Consider the following 20,098-nt stretch of genomic DNA (forward strand, 5'->3'; position numbering starts at 1 on the left):
CGGAGAATTTTGGGTGTAGCACAAAGCAGAAAAAAATGACAGGTTGTCAGCCCCTGGTTATTTGTCACTTTTTCTCTTTGTGTTAGATGTTTGTTTACTGAAGTAACAAAAATGAGGGAATTACAATATAATGTTTTTAAGAGATATAATACGTTTTACGAAATGAATAAATAAATATTATAAGCATAGTTCTGTCAATTTTTTTTCACCTCTGGAGGAAACATTAAAAAGAGTTCAGAATGTAAATTTTGATTACCAGCATTGGTTGGTTGCCCAGGTATCCACCTTAGAGAGAACCCTGATTACAAGTGCCATTTTAATAACCAGTTCATCTAACTCAACATAAAAATAGATACCAGTTCTGCTGAACCAGTGTGAACCAATTGAATCCCACACTGTGTCTAAGGTACTAGATACATTGTAAAGATGTCCATTACTGTTGGATTTGTAGCTTTATCATTTTTGGCATCAAAATTGTTAAAGAAATATACTATATTTAATAAACATTACAAACCTTTTAGCAAAGAATTTGAAATTCACAACAATTTATCACTTATTTTACTGAAATTGACAGTGAAAATAATTGAAAAAATTTTCAAAAACTCAACTAACTTGAAATAATGTGTTAAACAAAATTAATTTTCAAAACAGTAAAATATACATCTATTTCAAACTATCTTAACTTACTAGTACCTTTTCCCAAAGTTTTAATCTTAAAAAAATACAGTAAAATCTACATAAATTTTTATCCTAATAATATAAAGGTTGTATCAGGTCAAATACAACAAATACCATGAGACTATTTTACATTTATTAAACTACTGTTCAAAGCACAAATTTACAAATTTTAAATAGACTGAATATATCTAAATGAAGTCACATAGATCTTCCACCGACATTTGATTTATTTGGGCAAAAGACAATAATGTTAAAAGACTTTCTAAGAGAAATCCTTAGTATAAAAACTGTGTACTTGTATGTATGTATGTATGTATGTATGTAAGAAGAAGTCCTGTTCTTATATCTCAACCAAGTCATCCATATTGTAACATTTTATTCTAAATGTTTTGGGGTTAGTTGGACAACTGGTAAGTTTAAACCTGGACACATTTTTTTACCTAACCCCAAAGAATTGTAGTTGTAAGCTGGTTTTGCCCAGTCTCAATTAGGTATTATTGCTAATTTTTAAAAAGTATTTTATTTATTTTTTCAATTACAAGTGAAGATAGTTTTCAATAATCCTTTTTTGCAAAATTTTGAGTTTCACATTTTTTGTCTTTCCCTCCCTCCCCCCCACCTTAACAGAAAGTAATCTAATATAGGCTTTGCAGGTATAACTATGTTAATATATATATATATATATATATATATATATATAATTTGTGAAAGAAAAATGAATTCTAAAAGGAAAAAAATGAGAGGGGGAAAAAACCATAATACATCAAACAAATTTTAAAAGTTGAAAATAAATGCTTGATTTATTTCAAGTTTTAGAGAGTGAATAGTGAAGATTCTTCAATTTTTCTTCTACACTGAAATGTTGACCAGACAAGCTTAATTTGCAACTTCAGGTTTAAAAGAAAGTATTAATGCTTATTTTAAGCATTGGTGGAAAAACTGCTGTTGTCTTGACTCAGCTAAATGAAGGAAAACCCAAAGAAGTTCACCGTTGTGTCTGAAGTATTTCAAGTACCTTGCATCTTATACCAATCACTAAATGACATCATGTAATAAATAGTTGAGCTTTGAAAATCATTAAAAGCAGATGGCTCATGAAGAGTGCCTGCTCCCATATTATCAAAGATCAGTCAATCTCCCACAGTCAGCTCAGGAAGAAGACAGTTTTCCACAATTTGTTCAAGCTCATCACAGGATGGAGCCCAAAGGCTACTTGTCAACATGGGCATATCTTTCTTATTATTCTTGTAAACCTCTGGGATGGTATTCAAATTCTCAGACAATTTACTTGAAAAAGAAGCATAAGCTCCATCATTCATATAATACATAAAGGCTGGCTCATTACTCCCAGCTTTTCCTACTGCTGAGGAAGCATCATTTTCAATAACTCTCTCTACAAAGATATTAACTGCTGAGGTGAATGTAGAAGTTGCATAGTAGAGTCCAGGTTCTGAAATTAATTCCAGATCCATCAGGAAAGTAAACATCTATGATTAATTAACCTTTTCCAAGTGAAATTCAATGCCTGAGAAACTTCCACTATTGTCCAATATGGTCATCTTAAAGCTAAATTCTCCAGTCATGTCAAACATATGTTGAGGATCAGATCAAGTATAAATATACACTTGAAATTCTTTGCAAGAGCTTGAAACATGAAATTTAAGAACAATTATTTGGATGGCAAGTTCCATAGTACATTCCAAGAGATGCCTACAAATCTTCAATGTGGTGCTAAACCTTGTTACTCTCTTCATCTCCACTAATACTTTCCATTGTGATGTGTAGTAAGAGCTTAGCATTTGGATGATTATATGCAATTTTCTTTAATTCAATTTCATTGTTACATGACATGATGTTAACCCCAATTTTTGCTGTATACTTTATTTGGCAAGATTGTTTATATAGACTTAAATCAATGAAGTTTTTTTTTGGGGGGGGGTTTAAATGCGTTTTATTTTAGACAACCTACATGACATGTTTTTAAAAATAATGCCTCCACTCCAAATAAATCAAGGTCAAAAATAAAGGAATAAAGCTCAAGATGACATCAGTCCAAGTTTGTCCCAGTCCTGGTGGTTGTGTAGATGACAAAAAAGCAGCAGCCAGTTATGACAGGTGATTCAAAGTTATCAGCTGAATTTGCTAACATTTCTCCATTTCTAAACCATCCTTAAAGAAAATCATATATGGGGTCACACCATCCTCACGGAAGTCCAGGAGAGCCACCATGCCATCTGGATTCATGTTTTCACCTATGAAGAACTGATAGTTTTTAAAATTAGCAAGGATATGTTTGATTTGTTCTGCAGCTCCCGTCATAAAAGGTTTTACTCTATCTGGCTTGTTTTCTTCAAGTCTGCCTTTGATTGATTTCATGTAGTCTTTGATGTACTTTTTGTAGGACTCTTTTGTGAAACTAGTTTCTTGCAGATGATGGTTTATTACTATATCAACTCCAGTGATTACGGTGGCATCTGTTCCTTCACCCTCAGGACCTTCAACAGAGGCATTTCCACCGATGAGTGAATCATCAATGGTACCCTCTGTCCTACTGACCATCTTCCCCTCCACCTCCAGGCACAGCCCGTTCGCGATCTCCCGGATCTTGTAAATGTCGGAGAACATCTCATCTTGGCTGATGAGGTCCCGGTAGATGATCGTGGTGGGAGGCTGCGGGCCCGGAGCGGCGCTGGTGGGGAGGGGGAGCGGGCAGAAAAGCAAATCAATGAAGTTTTCAGGAGAAACAACCAACTCTTATACCAATGTCATTCCATTTTTGCTACAACATGCAAATCTAGTTCCAAGAACTGCTAAAATCTGCAGTATAACTGAATTGCATTGTATTGTGTGGAATGACTTTATTTAAACCACAACATCCTGTACTGACTGTGTTTCCTCACAATTCTTCCATAATCTCCAATCAAAAAAAAAATGCATTTTATCCTGTTAGAGTATGTTCATTGACATAGCTATCAATAACATTTCCAAGATGTCTTCCCTCAACTTACAATACTTTCATTTCAGCTATATTCCACAAAGTCAAAAGTCATGAAGCAGGAAAAACAAGGAAATAGGTCACCTTCAGACCCTTAGAATATACAACAAAGGAAAAATTAGGAAATAAATCTTCCTATCATTAACTGTGTTCCCAAGATGATTCAGTTGAAATTATCCTGCTCTCTATGAAGTACTTCTCCTAGTCCCTTTGTATAGTTGCACACCTGGTCAGAAAGTTCACTATGAAATAACAATTTAAAGAATTGAGCAACACATCTTCTCTTTTTAAGCAGAATTTTTAGAGAGAAATATGGTAATTTAATATTGAAATACCTGAGGAGGCCTGGTTCATATGCTGTGAGGAGTAGATATTGGGCAAAGGATGGTGGCTGGAGCCAAGGGGGAAAGGGGAAAACCCACCAATGACACTAGCTATACACTAGTGACAACTGTGACTGAGGAGAAAAAAGTAAACACTAATTTTAAAAACTCCCAAAATAATGTTGGGTAAAGTAGACCTTTGGAATGATAGGCTGGTTCCTTTAAGAGAAGAGCAATAGAGCAAGAAAGAGAGAAACTGAAGGAAAAAGAAGAAGAAAAACAATGCAAAAAAAGATGAGGGTAGATAACCAGGTCAAAGAGCAAGAAAATGTAGGCGAATTGTCATTTGTTTTTTTAATGGAAAATTATGATTTCTTTGGAATTTTTTTCAAGACTTCTAAATATTTATGTAATTCAAGGTATCTCACATTCTAAAAGTTATAATTTATTGAATGTTACATAACAGAAAAGTGAAAAAAGTCATAAACATTAAAGTCAACTCAAAATCAATTTGCAAAAAAAAGTAAATTAAGATCTTTAGTACATATGACTTTCAATTTCACAAAATTATGAACTACTCTTCACTTTCTACCTGAATATAAACCCATTGCAAGGAGGGATTGTATCTCATTAATCTGAATATTCTCAACCACACACAAAGCAAGTGCTCATTAAATAACTGTTTGATTATTCATTAAACCATCATTTGTTGATTGAATTTCATTGAATTATTGATTTGAGAAATTCAACAAGCAAGGTTCTGTGGCATCGTTTTTAGACAACTTTCTTATTTGCTCCCCGAAAACTTACCTTTTTACCAAATCTAGTAATGAAATGCAGCCCTTGGCCTCTATACCTTGTTCCCCATGCCTGGAATGCTCTAGCTCCACACCTCTACTTCTTGGATGCTCCATCTCCATTCAAGGATCAACTCAAGTGTTACCTTTTATAGAAGACCTTTTTCAGTTCCTCCCAGTGCTAGTTTTGTCACCCTGTTCAAAATTATTTTGAAATTTCATATATATTTATATAAATACATAAATATTTTCACACACATATATACAGAAACATAAATTTATATATAATGTTTTGTGTGTTGTGCATATATATATATGTATTTGTATGTAGTCCCTTTTTTTGCATCTTCATCAGTTTTTTTCAGTTTACTTGCTATTGAAAGTTCTTAACAAAGAATTAACAAATTCATATTTACTTGGAAATAATTGAGTTTTTAGTTCAGGTAGGAAGATAAGACACTATAAGTAAAAATGTCTTCTGTTGTCCCCTGACCAAGGTTCACAATTCTGCCTTCCTTAAAGCTTAGAAGCTGAAGGGAAGAATCCAGACTTTCATGAGTTTATCCATTATCAGTTGGATTAGACTTGCCACTTGTGGCTAGCAGCAATGTTGCCTCTGAGTAAGAATCTTTAGCAGATCAGGGACACTTTTAGTGATTTTTGTGAGTAAAGGAAAAAATCATGCACAGCATTTTAAGACTTTGGTATCTTTTAAAAACACTATTGTCTAACAAGACAATATGATTTGCCCACTTCACTAGAACACTGTCTAGAATATTTGCAGCTGTTAAATATAAAAGCATTTATTTTACCATGTGCAGAATGTCAGCTCTACTAAGATAAGATCATGATGAGGGATATAACCAAAACTATAGCCTAGTTTCTTCTATCCCTTCCAATGATCATATATTTTGCAATTTGCATACATAAAGAAAAAGTTTTCCAAGTTTAAACAGCTCAATAGGCATGACTCCTAACTTTTTTTTTAACGAAATATGGGGAGAAGAGTCAAAGGAAATAAAAGGAAAGAGTTAAAAGAAACATGTAGTTCTGAATTCAGAGCTTCAAAGCTATGTTTTTCACAAACATAATCCTTGAATTTGTTCATTCTAATCCTTCTAGGCCTAGAAAATGATAAATAGAAACAGATTCAACCATTATGAAGGTATTTGTAATGAGGAGGGGGATCATTTGGCTATTTCTTGCTTCTCAATCTTCTAAATTAATGACCCTTCTCCTTCTTTCTAAACCCTGTTACTTTTTTTTCTTCCCGCTAATTTCTTTTTCATACAAAATTAATAGTCTATGGCTTAGTCAGGCATAGGGTCAACATTATCAAAAAGAAACTTCATGGCTAAAGCCCTGTCAATAACCAAACATTATAATTGATGTTGCTGAATAGTTATGAAGGGCAAAATTTTTGAGATTCTCATTCATTGTCTGTTCATTTTAAACAACTAATCATAAGTAATAAAAAGATGTGGTCCCATATCCCAGGAAAAAGTGTCTGAGGCCATTGCTGATGATATTCAAGGTCTCTTTCATCCATATTTTGCTTCTCATTTGCATTTTAAATTAAATTCTGATGAAAAGGATATGCCATCTCTGTTTCAAAGTAATTAGTCTTTTTCTCTATTCAGCTTATTGAAATACTAAGAAATGATTAAATTTAATGTTAAAAAGGCACTATCATTTGCCACCAAAAAGATAGACAGACTGTAGAAAAAGCAAAAGCTCCTGCAGCGTAGCAAATGAGTGGTTACTAACTTATGATGTTTTCATTAAACATGAAACTATAAAATGAAGTGGAAAATATATCAGCTTTTCCACAAACTGAACAGAATGCATTTCTCCAGGCTCAAATACAAGTTCTTTTCAAATCCAAGTTAATTAAGAAAACAGATCCCTATTTTCTGGGACACAATATTTGCAAGGGGGAAAATAGTCATCTGTCAGTTATTTAGGAAGAGATAATCCAATTTATATTTTTCCCTCATGCCCCTTGATTGTTTTTCCCTCCTAATCCCACCTATAACTTCCTTTTAGCCATTTTTCTTTCTCAATTATTCTCTATAAAATGTGAGGACAACAGTCTAAATATTGAAGAAAAATTGAAAAACAATAAATGAAGTGAGTCTATGCTAGATATCTCTGATCAGTAGTAAAAATGCATGACTTGAAGAAACAGTATAGAGTATTGGCACTTTTATATTCCTATTGCTCTCTTAAACTGACAGTAGATGAACATTAGGGTTCAGATAAGCAATCCTTTTATAAAACCTTAAGTTGTCTTTTTTATCTTAAAAGTCTCCTTAAAATATGGCCAAAGCATCATGAAAACAAGAAATCAAATTTTAGCACTTAGAAACTGACGAGCAATTCCAAAATAGCCATGCTTTCTCTGCATATAAAAATTCCATGCTACTGTAGAACTGAAGCTACAAATGATATAAAAAATATGAGGAGTTTCTTCTCAATAATGAAATGCAAGTTTTAATAGTTTTTCTTAATAAAACCAATACTGAGCGAGATGAGCAGAACCAGAAGAATATTGTAAACTCTGAGAGCAACCTTAATGGATTTGCTCATTCCATCAGTGCAACAATCAGGCATAATATTGGGGTATCTGTGATGGAGAATACCATCTGTATCCAAAGAAAGAATTGTGGAGTTTGAACAAAGACCAAACTATTACCTTTAATTTTAAAAAAACACATTATCTTATTATGTAATTTTTCTATCTTTTATACTTTGTGTTTCTTCCTTAAGGATATGATTTCTCTCTCACCACATCTAACTTAGATCAATGCATACCATGAAAACAATGAAAAGACTAACAGACTGCCTTGGGGGTAGAGCAAGATTAAGGGAAAAATTGTAAAATTCAAAATAAATAAAATCTTTCTTAAAAAAAATGTCCTGGGGGGCAGCTAGGTGGCACAGTGGATAGAGCACAGGCCCTGGAGTCAGGAGTACCTGAGTTCAAGTACAGCCTCAGACACTTAATAAATTATGACTCTATCCAAATTCTAGACTGGCAAGACCCACAAAAAGATTGAGTGAAACAATTTTCCAACCCAAGACAACTTGGAAGATCCATGAGAAGGATCTCTTCCACCCAGGTCAGAAAGAGCTTCAGCACAGCCCAGGCTGCCTGAGAGTGAACCAGCTCCAGTCATCCAGGAACAGCCTATGGGGCACCCTGGGGGTGCTTGGGTCAGTGGCATTGGCAGGGGGGCAGGGGGTGGGTGGGGGTGGTTCCCAGACCTCTCAGCCCAGGGATTACAAAAAACAACTTGGAAGGTCAGTGGGAAAATTCTGCTGCACCAAAGTTAGCACAGAGCTCAGGCCTCTGTGCGGCCCCTGTCCCAGGAACCTGCAGAGTCACCCAGCAACTGCTTCCAGAGTGCTGCTTGTACTCCTGCATGGGAAGCTAATACTGATAACTCATAAGAACCTTCTCACTTATTAGAACAGTTAGATGGGATGGCTAAGTGGCGCAGTGGATAGAGCACCAGCCCTGGAGTCAGGAGTACCTGAGTTCAAATCTGACCTTGGACACTTAATAATTGCCTAGCTGTGTGTGGCCTTGGGCAAGCCACTTGACCCCATTGCCTTGCAAAAACTTAAAAAAAAGAACAGTTAGAAGGAGCATATATATATATATATATATATATATATATATACACACACACACACACACACACACACACACACACACAAGTCTCAGGAGTGAGCTGAATAAACAATATACTTGTATATACAATAAACTTTTGAGAAGGAACAGGATGAAAAGTGAGTAAGAATAGAATAAATGGGGGTGGGGAGGAATAGAATGGAGGGAAATGCATCTAGCAGTAGCAACTGTGGACAAAAATATTGAAGCAACTTCTCTGGTGGATTTATGAAAAAGAATGCTATCTATCCCAAAGACAGACCTGATGGTATCTAAACACAGTCTGAAATACACTTTTTTTTTCTTTCTAGTTTTCTTGAGATTTCTTTATCTTTATGGGGGGGGAGGGGGGATTATGCTGACTTTCACAAGACTATTGTAATAATGTGAAAATAAATAAAAACAAGGATATCAATAAAACTTTATTTTTTAAAAAATATCCTACCTCTCACTACTGATAGGAGGAATGCAGGTTGGAACAATTCTGAAGTACTACCCTATATCTATTGGATTAGCCAATAGGACAGGAGAAAATGACAACATTGGAAAAGCAGAGAAATTGAGACATTGATGCGCTGTTGGGAGAATTATGAAATGATCCAAAAATTCTGTAGAATAATTTGAAACTATACCTAAAGATCAATAAAACCAAGCAGTGCCACTGCTGGGTCTATATTCCAGAAGAGATGAATACGGGAAGAAAAGAATCTATATGTAGAGGGATATTTAAAGCAGCTCTCATCTGGTGGTGGGGAGATGGAGAGTGAGGGGATACCCACTGGATAGGGAAGAACTAAACAAATTGTGGTATGTAATTGAGATGAAATGGGAAATGATGAATCGGATGCTCTCAGTAAAAAAATCTGTGCACATGCAAAGGGAAATGTACTTCATACAAAGTAACAGCAATATTGCAGGATGATCAGCTGGGAATGACCTAGCTTTTCTCAGCAATACAGTGACCCAAGAGAACTCTGAAGGACTTAAGATGAAGAATGCTACCCATCCCAAAGACAGAACTGATGGTGTCTGGATACAGACTGAAGCACACTTTTTTTTCACTTTATTTTTCTTGAGGTTTCTCTTTTTTGTGTATATGTGTTGGGGGGGGCATCCACTTTTATAACATGATTTCAGTAGTAATATTTTTCATGGTTACAGTTTTAACCTACACCAAAAAACTTACTTTACTCAGTGGGGGGTGTTGGGGTGGAAGAAGGGAGAGACTTTGGAACTCAAGGTTTTGGAAATAAATATTGAAACTTGTTTTTTGCATGTAGCTGGGGAAGAGAAAATTTAAAAATAAAAAAATAATAAAGGTAACAATATAACACTTTCCCCTTAAACTTGGAGCACATTCTCCCAGAAACATAGAGACTTTCTATAAGAAGAAAAAGTATGTACAAGGTCCCATATGGGAAAAACATATGAGGCATAATGTATAGTCAAGGTTATACATTGATGTGAAAGAGTAACTTATAGTTCTAATGTTTCAGATCTTCTGGTGTCATATAGCCTTCTGCTAATAATAGCAAACATTTATACAATGCCTTAAGGTTTGCAGAACACTTTGAATATATTGCCTCATCTGACCCTTAAATCAACTATACTGTAATTACCCCCATTTTGTAGAAGAGGAAATTGAGGCTGAGAAATTATAAATGACCTGTCCATGGTTATACATCTAGTAAGTTTCTAAGTTAGGATTAAATACAGTCTTTTGATTATACTAATAGAGCTATCTCTCTGGAGGATATTTGTTGCTTCTCTGCCTCATCTAATATTCAGCACCATCTTAATATTCTGCCTACCATCCACTAGTAATGATGTGGTTAGTAAGCATAAAGATAGAGTTCTTGCTTTGTCAGCTCTCTCTTTCAGACACTGATACCATTCCTTGAAGTTGCTGTAATTAGTAAGCCTTTCTGTAGGAAAAGGAGGAAGCTGTATCTCTTTTCAGTGAGTTCTTTCAGTCTCCTTTTTTTAAATTCCCTTTTCAGTGTTATTTTATTTTATTTTTTTGCAATTTACACAAAGATAATTTTGAATATTCATTTTTTGTAAGTTTTTGAGTTCCACATTTTTCTGTCTCCCTACCTTCCCTCTCCCTCATGGCAGTGAATAATCTGACATAGATTATACTTGTACAATCATGATTAACATATTTGCATGTTAGTCATGTTGTGAAAGAAGAATCAGAACTAAAGGGGAAAAATGGAGAAAAAGAAAAACACATAAAACAAGTTTAAAAATGAAAATAATAGGCAGCTACATGGCACAGCGGATAGAGCACCAGCCCTGGAATCAGGAGTACCTGAGTTCAAATCCAGCCTCAGACACTTAATAATTACCTAGCTGTGTGGTCTTGGGCAAGTCACTTAACCCCATTTGCCTTGCAAAAACCTAAAAAAATGAAAATAATATGCTTAGATGTCATAGCTTTTTCCTCTAGATTCAGATGACATTTTTCCATCACAAGTCTTTTAGAATTATCCTTGATCACTGAATTACTGAGAAGTAGAGTATTTAATTCTTTTTTTCTCCATAGGTGAGGGCTACAGATTTTTCAGTCAATTACTTCAAATCACTCTCTTAGCTAGGCTGCAAGAGAAGGAAGCAAATATAAAATTGGGATCCTACCCTTTCTTTAATCACCTTCTTTTTCTGTGTTTTCTTATTTCAATACATTTTTTCCATTTAAATTCTGGTCAGAAATACATTTTTTTCTTTGTTTCTATTATATTGTACTCTCCACCCTAATTGTGCTCTCATTCCACAATAGAAAAGAAAATAAGTGAAAATTTGGAGAGAAATCACTTTCTAACACCTTTAGTCATACTCCTATGTTCTACGGAAATCACAAAGACTAGAATCAGAGAAGTCTGAAAAGGTTGATTAATTTTGTTTTACTCTTCAACAAAGAATTCAAATTGATTGCTTTCTTCTCTCTCTTTATTGTTATTGTTAAGTTATTTTTCAGCCATATTCAAACTCTTCATGAACCCATATGGTGTTTTCTTGGCAAAAATACTGGTTTGCCATTTGCTTCTCTAGCTTATTTTACAGATGAGGAAACTAAGGTTAACAGGGTTGAATGACTTGTCCAGTTAATAAGTGTCTGAGGCCAAATTTGAACTCAAGAGGATGTCTTCTAGACTCTAGGATCTCTACTGTGCCATCTAACTGTCTAATCTCTCTATAGTTATGTCTATAAATACCAAAAATAGTTAACTATAAAGTGGAAAAATATATTAACAACAATTATTTTCTGTACATAAATCTAATAAAAAATAGTTAAGTGCATAAGCTGTAATAAAGCTCCAATGGTACTCACAAAATGTAATAAAGAATAAAGACCTTTGGCATATTGATGGGATCTGCTTTGTCAAATTTGTGAACAAATGTGGATAAGAATTTTACAAAATGAGGAGACATTATTGGGTTGTAATTTCTATTATGAGAGGAAACACATTCCACCAAGTATTGAAGTCTGAATTGTACTTCTACTGAGTTAGTGAACTTTACTATTTTAAAAACTAAATTAAACAAATTTGATACCATAAGGATTCAGACTAAATGTTGACTCAAACTGATCATTTTAGTGTAAGTTTCCACCTACTGAATAATTCATCTGTTATGATAAGAATAATATAAATATTCTAAATTTAGGAATTTAATATAGTAGATAAAAGTTAGAAAGCACTTTCATATATAGCATCTCCTTTTGATCTCATAAGAGAAGCAGTATGGTTTGTTGAATAATGTAAATTATGTTCAAACCCTGTCTCTGACACTGTGTGGTCCTAGATAAGTCTCTTTCTGAGCCCCTATTTTCTCATTGGTAGAATGAAAAATTAAAAATACCTGTAGTATGTAGATCATGGTATAACTGTGATTCTTCAAAGAAGGAATAGAGAATGGCTCTCCTTTCCAGTCTTCAAACTTTACCTTTCACAGAGGAATATAGAATAGAGTAAGAATTTCTTTTACTAACTAGAAGCATCTAATGAAAAATGCTCAGGATTTGGTTGTCAGTGTAGGTTATATATAAAAATGAGAGATACTAACCCACTTTCCTGCACTGTTATGAGAAAAAAAATTAATTTAATTAAACCAGATGTAGAACATTGAAATCTTGGACTTTCTCGCTCACTTGAACCTCAGCCAGAGTTTTCCTACTTGTAGATGTAAATATCGTAATACTGAGAGAAATGTGTTTCTGACATCAACTACTATTCACTCAACCCTGTTAAAACTTTGCCAGGTAACAAAGAAGTCTTCATTCCCTTTAAGGCATTCATAAGTTATATTTGCATTCTCTACCAGAAGAATTTCTGCCCCCCAAAAAAATGTTCCTGGAAACTTTCATTTTCAAAATGCCTGACTCAGTTCTACTGCCTGAGAATAAAAGAATGGAAGGGAAGCTAGTGGGTAACTATAATAGAAAGGAAGATGAAAAGCCTTATTTGTACAAAGAAATACATGAAGTATAGATGGCTAGGGGCCTGAGAGAAGCTAACTTCACTCATAAAAGTGCATTGTTTGTGGAATTATAAAAACCAAGGTCAAAAAAACACAAAAAGAAGTGGAAATGTTTATTTTATTCTAGACATTTTCTTTTGCCTTTTTTTAAAGCTTTTCTCTTCATGATGTTACTGCATGGCCTGATATAACTCTGGGGGTCCAAAACAGCCCTTTGGAGTGGAGCTGGTTTATGAAATACATAAAAGGTTATGAATTGCATGATGCTAAAGTTGATTTTCATATTTAAGAGTTAAATTTCTCATCATTTATATACTTTTTGCTCACCCACAGTTTTTCCCAAACCACATTAATAGCAAATTATCTGATGACAATGAGAATTGGAAGTGTAAAGAGACATTATCAGCACTGAGACTTTCTACTTAAGCTTTTTTGTTTTGTTTTCATTTACTGGAAATATGGGTCTCAACAACAGTTGTATGAAAAGAAGAATTTTCCTGAGGGCTAAAGATATATGTTTTCATAAATATAAATAAGAAATAAGCATCTCTCAGCCTCAATTCTCCCACATGATCAAGTGCAAACCTTTTTATTCCCACCCTACAAGTAAAGAAACTGAGACCTGACTCCATGATAAGCACATTAACTTTTAGACTATATTACAATTAATCAATAGTAGTATATAGTACCTTGAAAAAAAAATCTTAGAATCTTAGAGTTTATAGGTCAAGAATAGCAAAAATGATGAATAATAATGGAACTCATAAAAAACCCATTCCTTGTTATTTATTTATAGATAAATATTAAATTCTATATGCAGCTCTAAACAAGTTGTGTTGGGCAATGTAGCACAGAAGAGCTAAAAACTTAGACACCCCTCCCTTAGAGCATGCATAATAGGTACATGGAAGCTTCCTAAGACTAATTTCAGAAATGCATGATATAGAATCTTTTTCTCTCCCTAATTCTGAACATCCACAGGTATTTTCTATTTCCAGTTAGCCTACTGAATATTGATGAAAAAACCTCATAATTAGCTACTATGCCAGAATTGGGTATTCATTCACAAAACTCATATAAACAAAATCATTCTTCCCCAATAGCAGTAAGGCAATAACTAAGCATCTAGATGGGGATGAGGTAGAATCAATAGAAGTAGCAACAACCCCGTACCTGACATTTGCCACCAGCAGCTGTTTCTCTCTACCTGGACCCAAGGTCAGTTAAAAACACATGATGCTTCCCGTTTCTTTTTTAAAATTTATTTTATTTTTAATTTATAGAATAAAACAAGGATTTCCATAACACAGAATAATGAAAAAGATGATTTCACCTGAAACTATAAATCTGTTATGTACAACTTGGCATGCTTTTAAATATATAATGAAGTTAACATGTAAATTTCTTTTTTTTTCCTTCCCTCCTTCCTCCCCTTAGAGATGGCTACCATTAGACACAAATAAATAGATAGAGAGGCTTCTAAGAACCCCAGATCGGCTCTCAGGTCCCTGAAATAGACTCAGTTTGTGAGAGAACTCATGCAGCCATATCTTTCATATCAAAGCCTTTATTGATGCCCAAAACAAAGCAAATCGAGAAGAAATGAAAACTAGCTGACTGACTAATTGGGAGAAGGGAGAACTTTTTTAATAGAAAAATTTTGTACCTCAGCTAGATGGTCAAATGCTATGAAAATTTTCATCAGAAAGGAGTTCTTAGGATGGAAAGAGGGTTGGAGGAGCATTCACCAGGTATTCCAGACCCAACTTGCAAAGTATGCTTATGTCAGTAGTTTTCCATTTAGGATCCCTTTCTTCACAAAGTCCAAGTTATGTCCTTTAATTTCAGTTGACCCTATCATATGTAATATAAATAAGGGTATATATAATAGATATTATATATGTATATGTTTATGTAGGTATGTACATATAACATTATTTTATATATCTATCAGTTCTTTCTATGAATGCAGATATCATTTTCCTTCATATATACTTTTATTATTAATTTGTGCATTTATAATAGTCAATTATTAATCAGTCATTCTTGAAACAATATTGTTACTGTATTTTCTGTTCCTTATTGTGCTTATTCTGGCATCTTAGGTTGATGCATGTTGGAAATGGAATCATCAAGTTACAACCTTGTCAAAATTTCAGAAGAATTATCTCCAGTAACTGGAGTTGGTTGGTAAGAAAGCTTGCCAGTAGCCACAGAAGAAGAGCCTGGGGAAAAGACTGGGTAAGAAACCTCTTGATCCAGCTCAGATAGAATCAACCTAGCAGCTAAAACATCATGTCCTGTAAGTAATGGAGTTATTGTCAGTACTAAATTCAAAGATGAACTTGGCAGAAGGAATGGTTTGAAGCAACTATTTTGTTCACCTCTACTTCTCCAAATACTTCAGTGGTGGGGTGTGAGTAATGTAGGGCATTGGTCTTCACAGAAAGGAAAGTACTGAAATGGCCATTTGGAAGAAAAATAATTTAAGAAACATCACTAGATATATTAGCTATTCTTAGGGTTTGTCCAATGGCACAAAATCAGGGATTTATTTTTATCAGTTTTGGAGCCAGGAAGACTCATCTAAAGACACTGGTATAAAACCTTGTCAGTTAAAGGAAGTACAGCAACTTTTGGAAACAAACCTATTGTCATGATGATTACATGACCTATTTAAGAGGGCCCCTCAGAAGCAAGGATGAACAGTATTATCCATTTGTTGAAAACCCAGGAAACTATATTCCTGGAAGACCAACTAGCACTAGAGGAACATTATTGGATTTGTAGTACTACTGCCTACTGTCCAAAGAGTTGGTCAGGGAGTTGCTAATATAGGGTTGGTCAGGGAATTGTTATCTAGACTTAAGGGGCTACTATCTGGGTACAAGATGGGAGCTGGGGCTATGGAATACCAATTTATATCTTGAATAGACTAGTAAGACTCCAAACTGTAGTGGAAATAATTACCAAACATCTAGGGCTTTGAACTTGCTGGCTGACCAAGCCTTGCAAACAAGAGAGGCAATTATTCAACATATATTGGTATTAGACTATCTATTGGCTGAAGAAGGAAGAGTCTGTGGTAGACTGAATTTATCAAGTTGTCTAAAGAGAGATGAAAATGGGCAGGTAGTAAAGGAGATAACCAGGGATATCAGAAAATTGACACATGTTCCAATACAAACCTGGACAAACCCATTTAGTATCTCTTGGATAAACTGATTTACCAGTTCATGGTGGAGACAGTTGCTGTGTATCTTACCATTGGCTCTAAGTGGTATAATCCTATTATCCATGTGTCTCCCATGTATGATTCAGTTAATAACCTGAATAGTACAAAATTCTATCAGTAAATTAGGATGGGTGTATGTCTCTAATAATGAAGAGGTAAAAATATTGACAGAGGGTGATGTACCTGTATCCTACAGGATTCATGAATAAAAGCTACAATTTTCTCTCACTCCAGCAGATTTTTCTTTCATTTATAGATAACAAGGGGGAAAATATAACTTTTCAAGGAATATCCCTTTGTAAAATCTAACTAAAATAAACTGGTTTTACAATGTTGAGGATTTACTTTTTGGCAATTGATATTGGGATGAACTCCTTGGATAAGGACTTGTATTATAATAACATTAGAAAATGTTCCTCCAGGCTACCCCTGAAACTTTAAAAGGAATATTAATTCCTTGTTCTAGAGACTCAACTCACTAATCTAAGCATGATTTTCTGAAACAATCCAAGTCTATATGCTGCATGAGAAAAGAAAAGCAAATTTTTCAATTAAGAGATTAGTGGTAATTTTGAAAGTTTCACTTAACTGACGTTGAATGCCAACAAAGGATTGAGGGGTGAGTGAGAGGAACAGACTGACAAGCCAGACTAAAAAGAGTTAAGAGGAGAGAAGAAAGGCAATAGATGATCTTTTTAAAAAGACTTGGCAACAAAAGGGTGTGATAATAGTTAGCAGGAATGATGGAGATATGAGATGATAATGGGGATGGAAGGATGGAAGGATCAAGCGAAGGTTTATGAGGATGGAAAACATTTGCAGGATTATAAGTACTTACACAATCAGCTAGGACAGAGAGAGGGAGAGGGAGAGGAGGGAGAGGGAGAGGGGGAGGGGGAGGGGGAGGGGGAGGGGGAGGGAGAGGGAGAGGGGGAGGGGGGGAGGGGGAGGGAGAGGGGGAGGGAGAGGGAGAGGGAGAGGAGAGGGAGAGGGAGAGGGAGAGGGAGAGGGAGAGGGAGAGGGAGAGGGAGAGGGAGAGGGAGAGGGAGAGGGAGAGGGAGAGGGAGAGGGAGAGGGAGAGGGAGAGGGAGAGGAGAGGGAGAGGGAGAAAAATAGGAGGGAATGAAGGGATCAAGTGCACAAATAAAGAGATTGACCTTGGAGAGAAAAATTAATTCTCATTGTCAGAGACTAGACCAGTTCCCAAAACTATATAGTGCTAGACAAGCTTCTGTTCCTCTAATTCCTGTTGCTATTTCCCCGCCCCCCCCATTCAGTTCCTGATTTGGGTTTGTGTTGTATGTTATAAAAACAAAAATCATCAATAAATTATCTCTTTTAAGAAAATCCTGCTTGGATTTTTTAACTTAATCATTCTTCTTAATCCTTGAAAATACTTATATAAGGTATTTGTAAAATATTGTGGCATTCCAATAGCTATTCTGACATCACTGGATATTTCCTCAATGACACTTAACCAAAGCAGAATTTTATTGCTTCATTCAGGTAAAACTTGTTGAATAATTAAATAGAGCTAGATTCTTTTCTAAAAACAATTCTCTCTCCTGTCATTTTTCTTAGTCTTCCTTCAACACTTTTAGAAAAAAATTCTTTCTCACTTTCTAACACATCAACCAACATTCTTCTCTGTTTTCCTACAATTGTTAACCTCCTCACACCCAGCAAATGTCAACAGGAGTTATCTAGATTTCTGAAAACAAACATTTGATTTCCAGCTTACTCAAGCCAAAAAATTCCAATTTTGTAATTGAGTGTCAAGCTTTCCAAAAGCCAATTACTTAAGGGACACTGAAAGTGTGCTTTCATTAATATAAGAGCATAGCCATAGTCCTACAATGTGGCAGAATAATGCATTAGCAAGAATGCTGTTTACATTGTTTCCTGGGACACTTACAGTGATCCAATCAATAGGACTTTAAAATGTCTTGTCTTTGAAATCAAAGGATTGTTAATCTTTACTATGTCATTGAATTGTCACTATTATATTTACCTAATTGATGTCTGTGGCAAGAAAATAGGTTTTACAAGAGGCTTGTAGTGTGTTGTATTGTTTACCTGTAAGAAACCCTTTAAGTTTCCATAAGGACATAAACAGAGAATTAATCTTGGGTACCAAAGCTTACAAAAAAAAAAAAGAAGAGGTCAGTAGACATTCTTTCCCAATGTCATTTTTATTATGCAATGCATGTTTTCTTTAATTGAAAAAGGAATGTGTTGGTACATTGATTTAACATGTTTCTTACACTTCAAATGGCATTATGGAGTATAAGTGTACTGTCTAAGATTAATGAATGGAAACTCCAGTATAAAGGGTTTTGGAACTTAGGATCAGAAAATCTGAGTTCAAATCTCATCTCTGACACTTAACTGGTTTTGTATTCCTAGAAAAACTCATTTAATTTTGTTAGGATTTCTATATACATTCATAGATAGCATAACTCTCCTGGCTGGCAGAGTGTATGCCCTGATGATCACAGAACTAAAGACCATGATTTGACCAGACCAACCTGCCTTATAAATGGTAGTTTATTTGAAAATTGAAACTTTAAATGTCTTACAGCACAATTTTGAACTGCAATTGCTGGGGTTTTTTCCTGTATCCAACAAACTGGAAGGGGGAAGAAGGTTATATTTCATCAGTTCTAAAAATTATTTCTGGCATGGAAATGACCAGCACCATTGTATGTCAGGAATTCATTTGCAATTTAAAGACTTAGGGAATTCCTTGGCAAATAAATAAGAACACTTATCCAAGCTGCTGACTCTAGGGTTACTCCTCTCTCCACCATGCTATGATGTCTTTCATAAGACATACATAGGCTTAATTCATTAAAAATTCCAGTCACAATAAGATCAAATAAGGCAAGGACCATGTCTTTGCTAAACTCTATACACACCCGTAATCCACTAATATATGTTTCATCAGCAGGTATTTAATGAATGTTTGCTAAATTGAATCAGAGGACAAGGAGGTCATACTTGGTGTGCCATATAGATGTGTGAAGATTGTCTGAATACTTCATTTTATAACTTAAGTGGCTAGAGATGATAATTTCACAATATTCTCATATAGGTGCACTCAAAGCCACTACTCCCCACTGGGTCTTAATTTGATTTCAAAACTCCACACATTCAAAATTTTATCCTCATGGGGACTCACTCTAGTGCTGTAGCTTATGACCTACTCATCCCTTAGTGGACAGATAATCATTGTGAATTGCTATGGTTTAGGAAAAATCATTATTCTTTGGCTAACTTTTTCAATTTAACTAATTTAACTAATTTGGTAGATTGGTTCTCAAATGAACACACACAAACACACCCACATAATTAAGAGGGAAAGATATATCTTGGAAAGATATATAAAAATTTGTATGTGCTACAGTAGTTTTAAAAAGCTAATCTATTCATTTCTTGCCTGACTGGCAACTTTGGGACTTCTCTAATTTTTCCACTAGATATGTCCTTACATCAGATACTTTGCCCTACCCCAAATTTTCAGTTTCCTTTTGTTTTTTCTCTTCCCTCATTATATTGCAAACTCCCTGAGTTCAGGAACTATTCCTTCCCTCCTTTTCTTTCTTCCATTCTTCCTCTTTTCATTTTTTTTTCTTCCATTCATTTTTGTACTTGTATACCCAATACTTCATGTTACTGATGAGATTTGAGGTAACCAAATAAAGATAGAGATCAAGGGTTACTGAAAAACAAGGAATTTGCATGCTCCCTGGGACTTTAAAACTGCTCAAGCTTTATTACAAATTATTACAAAGTATACAGGTTAAAACTCCTAGAAAAAGCAATATAAGCACTTTGAGGTAAAGTTTGAGTGAGAGTGTGAAAGAGAGGGAAAGGACAGACAGCCATGAGGGCTGTTTTAGTCTAGCCACA

General features: G+C 34.8%; 1 protein-coding gene and 1 pseudogene across 1 annotated transcript; both read right to left on the reverse strand.

Moving 5' to 3' along the window:
• Positions 1-1,598: 1,598 nt before the first annotated feature.
• On the reverse strand, positions 1,599-4,910 carry LOC141519157 (antizyme inhibitor 1-like; annotated as a pseudogene).
• On the reverse strand, positions 2,803-3,338 carry LOC141516163 (translationally-controlled tumor protein homolog). Its single transcript, XM_074227413.1, has one exon. The coding sequence runs from the start codon at positions 3,301-3,303 to the stop codon at positions 2,821-2,823; it is 483 nt and encodes a 160-aa protein (XP_074083514.1). The 5' UTR covers positions 3,304-3,338; the 3' UTR covers positions 2,803-2,820.
• Positions 4,911-20,098: the final 15,188 nt, after the last annotated feature.

This window comes from Macrotis lagotis, chromosome 3 (assembly GCF_037893015.1).
Source record: "Macrotis lagotis isolate mMagLag1 chromosome 3, bilby.v1.9.chrom.fasta, whole genome shotgun sequence".
Lineage (NCBI taxonomy): Eukaryota > Metazoa > Chordata > Mammalia > Peramelemorphia > Peramelidae > Macrotis > Macrotis lagotis.

Bases quoted from the DNA above. Each gene is read 5' to 3' on its own strand.
- LOC141516163 (XM_074227413.1), bottom strand. From the start codon at position 3,303: ATGTTCTCCGACATTTACAAGATCCGGGAGATCGCGAACGGGCTGTGC.